Source organism: Egretta garzetta, unplaced genomic scaffold, assembly GCF_000687185.1.
Source record: "Egretta garzetta isolate BGI_Z169 unplaced genomic scaffold, ASM68718v1 scaffold767, whole genome shotgun sequence".
Lineage (NCBI taxonomy): Eukaryota > Metazoa > Chordata > Aves > Pelecaniformes > Ardeidae > Egretta > Egretta garzetta.
In genome coordinates, this window is record NW_009260278.1 from 92,436 (window position 1) to 97,830 (window position 5,395).

General features: G+C 58.3%; 1 protein-coding gene across 1 annotated transcript in view; it reads left to right on the plus strand.

Annotated features, from left to right (window-relative positions):
* Positions 1–3,585: 3,585 nt before the first annotated feature.
* Positions 3,586–5,395, plus strand: part of FRMD6 (FERM domain containing 6) — an 11,933-nt gene continuing 10,123 nt past the window's right edge. The window contains 3 exon segments of the mRNA XM_009642504.1: positions 3,586–3,684; positions 4,436–4,526; positions 4,780–4,895. Of these exon segments, the coding sequence (XP_009640799.1) occupies positions 3,586–3,684; positions 4,436–4,526; positions 4,780–4,895 (306 nt within the window).

Genomic DNA, 5,395 nt, shown 5'->3' on the forward strand with positions numbered 1-5,395 from the left:
CGTGATGTTTTCTTTCCAGCAGAGCTTTGCGACGGGGTTTATCCCGTGGCGTTTGGTACCCGGGAGGGAGACGGTATTCCAGCAGCCCGGGCTGAAAAACCTGGTAGATGGAGGGACTTTCCCTGCATAGCCCTGGAATTATAAAGCGTATAAGGAGTTCGCAATGACTTCCTATGGAGTTTTAATGCTCTTCTCCCTATGGCAGGGCAAACGCGGCTGGAAGACTTGGATCTCCCAGTGCAGAAGCTGATCCATGCCTGAGTCCTCATTCCCAGTGTTTTTTTTTTCCAGCTGACTTTGCTCTCAGGATGGAAAACCCCTTGCAAAACTGCCTGGGGTGGAAGTTGCCACTTGGGCTGTGGGGTGACCTGTGCCACCCCCCGCTCCCCAGCGCGGCGTTCCAGGGGGGCTCTCCTTGCAATCCAGGCTCTTGCCAGCTCGGAGCCGGGCGTGTTTGTGCCTGATGTCGCTGCTTGCGCCGGAGCAGAAGCAACGCGGCGAGGGCAGCGGCGCGGGGTCCCGGGGAATCAAAGCTGACATTGTAGGAATGAGCAGCAGATGCTCGGAAAGAATTTGCCGGCGTCTGGCCGAGGCTGCTGGAGGCGCATCGCCCTGGAAAGGGCTTTTTGTGCCCAGTTGCTAAATCTGCCGCGGCCTCAGCTCGCAGAGGGCTGGCCGAGCCCTGGGGGAAGCTCCTGGAGCTGAGGAGGGTCTTGCAAAGCCCCCAGCCACCCCCATGGTGCCCTTAAATGGCGAGCGAGGTCGTCTGACGGAGCGTTATCGGTCAGCAGCAGGAACTGGAGCATTTTCTGTACAAATACCAAAATACACGGGTTTGGGTTTTTTTTTTTTCCTCTAGTGTTTTGCTTGCTCTCGCAGGTAGGGCCCTGCAGAGCTGCTGCTGCAGGAGATGTTTGCCTTGGCTCCGGCGGTGCCGTCCCCGCCGAGCCGCATGATGCCCCTGCTCTGCTGACACCAGCTCATGTGCTTTAATCCCCGATGCTCAGGGACCAGTTCAGGCTGCAGGAGGAGGAGGAGGAGGAAATAATTGACTGGCAAGGTGCCACCGGGCAGCTCTCCTGGGGGACACCCAGGCTGCACGGTGGGGCCCGACGCCCAGCCCCTGCCTGGTTTTTAAGGGCAGCTTGGAGGCAGTGAGGTGATGAGCTATGACACTGGGGTTCTTGCCAGCGCCCTGCAGACTTGGTTTCATTTCCAAGTGCTCTTAAGAAGGTGTTTTCCTCCGGGATCCCGCTGCAAGCAGGGCTTGGTGCAGAGGCTGTGGCCAAGGAGGGACCTGTTCCCGACCGGCTGCTCTCGGCTCGTTCCCGTGGCAGGTGGTGATGGTTTCATCCATAAATCCGGGGTGGTTTGTGCCTGTGGTTGTAGTTCCGAGTTGGCTGTACCCCCGGGGCTGTGGTGGGAAGATGCTCTGGTGCACCCGTTGGGGCTGCAGGAGAGCTTTGGGTGGCAGCAGGGTACAGAAGGTGCTGGAGGGTGCCCCAGGGCACAGCTGCTTTGCTGGGGACGTGGTGCCCTCCCTGCCACAGCCCATACAAGTTGCTTCACGCCCAGCCCCGCGTTGGCGCACAGGAGCTGCCGGGCACCCAGCCGGGGCGAGGATCTTTGCCAAATACCTTCAGCCCTGTTTTGTTCACCGCTGTGATTTTTTAATGAACCTTGAAACCAAGCCGTCTGCTGCGCTGTTTGCTCCCAGTTGGGATCAATCATGTCTCGGCATGGCTGCGATGCGCAGCCACGATCCACGGATGCAATACATGACCGTGATGCACAGATGCAAGGCATAGCCATGATACACAGCCAGAATGCACGGGTACGGTGCACAAATGTGATGCACACATGCAATGCACGGCCACGATGCATGACCATGATGCACAAATGCAATGCATGGCCACGATGCATGACCATGATGCACAAATGCTATGCACACATGCAATGCATGGCCGTGATGCATGACCGTGATACACAAATGCAATGCACGGCCACGATGCATGACCACGATGCACAAATGCTATGCACACATGCAATGCACAGCCACGATGCATGACCACGATGCACAAATGCAATGCACAGCCACGATGCATGACCACGATGCACAAATGCAATGCATGGCCACGATGCATGAACATGATGCATGACCACGATGCACAAATGCAATGCACACATGCAATGCATGGCCACGATGCACAAATGCAATGCACGCATGCAATGCACGGCGACGATGCATGACCACGATGCACAAATGCAATGTGCAGGTGCGATACATGACCACGATGCACAAATGCAACACACAGATGCAATGCATGGTCCCAATGCACAAATGCAATGCACACGTGCAGTGCATGGCCACAACACACAACTGCAATGTATGGATGCAATGCACAGGTGCAATGCATGGCCATGATGCATGGATGCAACGCACAGCCACGATGCATGGCCACAACACGTAGGTGCAATGCATAGGTGCAACGCACGGCCATGATGCACATCCACGATATACAGATGCAATGCACGGCCACGATGCATGGGTGCAATGCATGGATGCGATACACGGCCACGCTGCGCAGCTGCGCCGGGGCCTTGGTGCTGCAAACCTGGAGCGGCGAGGCAAGAGAGCATCACCTCTGGATTTCTCAACTTCTGCAAAACCCCAGTAACTACCTAACACAAAGTCGCCTTGGGGCACTTTTTTCCCTGCTGTACAAATATGCAAGTTCAACTGTTTTGGGAGCCAAAGGCATTTTCATTTAGACCAAAGCAAATATTTGGTGAAGAGGGAGACACTATACTGTCCTCGGTGCCAGCATAAATCTAGGGGTTAGAAAAAGAGTGAACTAGTTTAGAGTTTAAAGATCCGTGCTCACTGTGTCATGCGTGTGTTTGTGTCCCTGGGGGTGGTCATGGGGTAAAAAGGGCTTAAGGAATATTGGCCCTTGGAAATAAGACAAAACCGAATTGCCTGGGGTTAGTGCTAGGGCGGATTCACCCGCTCGGCCCCAGTATGGATTTAGGCTGGGAAATGGCAAGAGACAGTGATTCCCGTTCCCCTTAGTGCGTGGTTTGGTTTTATTTAACCCTGGTAGAGAGCTGGAGCTGGGGGCGGTGATGCTGGGGGGGACGCGGGGGTCCTGCTGCAGGACCCCGCACCGGCCCCTCGCCATTCTGCTGCTGGCAGCAACCCCTCGCCGGCAGAGCCAGGGTTGTTCCCAGCAGATAGACTTTTATTTTTTTTAATGATGCCAGGAAAGCTTTTCCTGAGGTTTTTCTGAACCCGAGCTGGGAGAATAAAACTGCTGGGTCAGGTTTTTTGGGCTCGGCTGCAATCCTGCACTGCCCTAACCGCGGCGCCGGGGCTGGGATGTGGGGTGGCCATGGTGGGGTGCGCTCAGGGGTTTCGGGACATCCCCTGTGATCCCCGCTTCTGGGGGGTGTGGTGATGGGTGGGAAGCGTTCCCGCATCGGAGCTCAGCCCCCCTCTCACCCACAGGGATGGCGCCCGCGGGGACCGAGGCCGCCCCGGCCCGCCGGTGAGGTGCCCGCCGCCCGCCCCGAGCCCGGACCACGATGAACAAACTGACCTTCCACAACAACCGAGTCATGCAGGACCGCCGCAGCGTTTGCATCTTCCTCCCCAACGACGACTCCCTCAACATTATCATCAACGTAAGGCGGCGGGGGGGGGGAGCCAGGGAAACCCCCTGAGCACCGACATTTTCATCACACCCAGGGGCTTGCAACCGGGTCCGTTTGCAAGCTCGGGTTTGAATTTTGAGCCTGCTGGAGAAATGCACACGAGTTATTCCCCTGAAGGCTGCAGCGATGTTTTACGCTCTCCTGCTTCTTCTCAACTCGATGTGCTGCTGGCAGCGCTGTGCTTTTCGGCGGGTGACCTGCTGCGTGCCATCCCGCGGGGCGAGGAGCGGGCAGTCCTTCCTCCCCCAGTCCTCGCTTCCCACACCCACCGTGGATGGCAATTCGGCCTCGGGTACCCCAGCAAATAAGCGGGAGGGGGATTTGGCTCTGGCTCGGATGTAGTATTTAACATAAAATCCCTCCACTTTTTATTTTTTTAATTCCTTACCACCCAATATTCTGTTTTCTGCCCCCAAAGCCATCTCCCTGGTGCCGGGCTGGTTGCGGTGAGGTGTCCACCACCGCCCGCTGCTCCTGAGCTGCCCCATGGTCCCCTGTGCATCCCATCCCTGGGAGAGCTCTGGTCCTGCACCCCAGGGTGGGAGCCTGCTTTGGGGAACTTGCATGTTACCCCATGGCAAAATGAGCCCCACAGCCCATCCTGTCACCCCCTGATCCTGCTCGGGGACCCGGGGGGGGCGGGTTTGGTGCCGCCTGCCCAGCTCAGCTCCCCGGCTGGCAGATGTGGTGGTGGGACCGTGTGCGGGGGTTTTTTTTGCAGGTGAAGATTTTGTGCCACGAGTTGCTGGTGCAGGTGTGTGACCTCCTGAGGCTGAAGGACTGTCACCTCTTTGGGCTCAGCGTCATCCAGAGTAAGTCAGGGGCTTACACGCCGTGGGTTGGGTGCCCATGGCCGGCCCAGCCTGACGTTGTCACAGCTCGGTGCCACCCGATCGGGGGGGCGTGTTTCCCCAAAGCTGGCTGCAAATTTACCCAGCCCTTTGGTGGCCTCTATGGCCCCCCCCGATCCCCCCCGCTGATGGGTTGGGGATGGGCCAGGACAGGGCTTGACAGGATGCAGGGGACACGGGGGGGGGATGCTGATGCCACCTCTGTCCCTCCCAGACAATGAGCACGTGTACATGGACCTGGCCCAGAAACTCTACAAGTACTGCCCCAAGGAGTGGAAGAAGGAGGCCAGCAAGGTCAGCGGTGAGGTCTTGCATGGAGAGCTGACGGCAGTAAGGCCACCTCTGTCCCCATCGCAGGTCACTTCCAGGACATGGGAAAACGCAGCCGAGGGGTGGGAAGGGCGCTTGGCTGTCAGCCAGCACGGGGCGGTGGGGGCGTGGTGGGACCGTGTGCGGGGGTTTTTTTTGCAGGTGAAGATTTTGTGCCACGAGTTGCTGGTGCAGGTGTGTGACCTCCTGAGGCTGAAGGACTGTCACCTCTTTGGGCTCAGCGTCATCCAGAGTAAGTCAGGGGCTTACACGCCGTGGGTTGGGTGCCCATGGCCGGCCCAGCCTGACGTTGTCACAGCTCGGTGCCACCCGATCGGGGGGGCGTGTTTCCCCAAAGCTGGCTGCAAATTTACCCAGCCCTTTGGTGGCCTCGCGTTGGGGGACGAGGAGGTTATGGACCCCCCCGATACCACCCGCTGATGGGTTGGGGATGGGCCAGGACAGGGCTTGACAGGATGCAGGGGACACGGGGGGGGGGTGCTGATGCCCCCCCTGTCCCC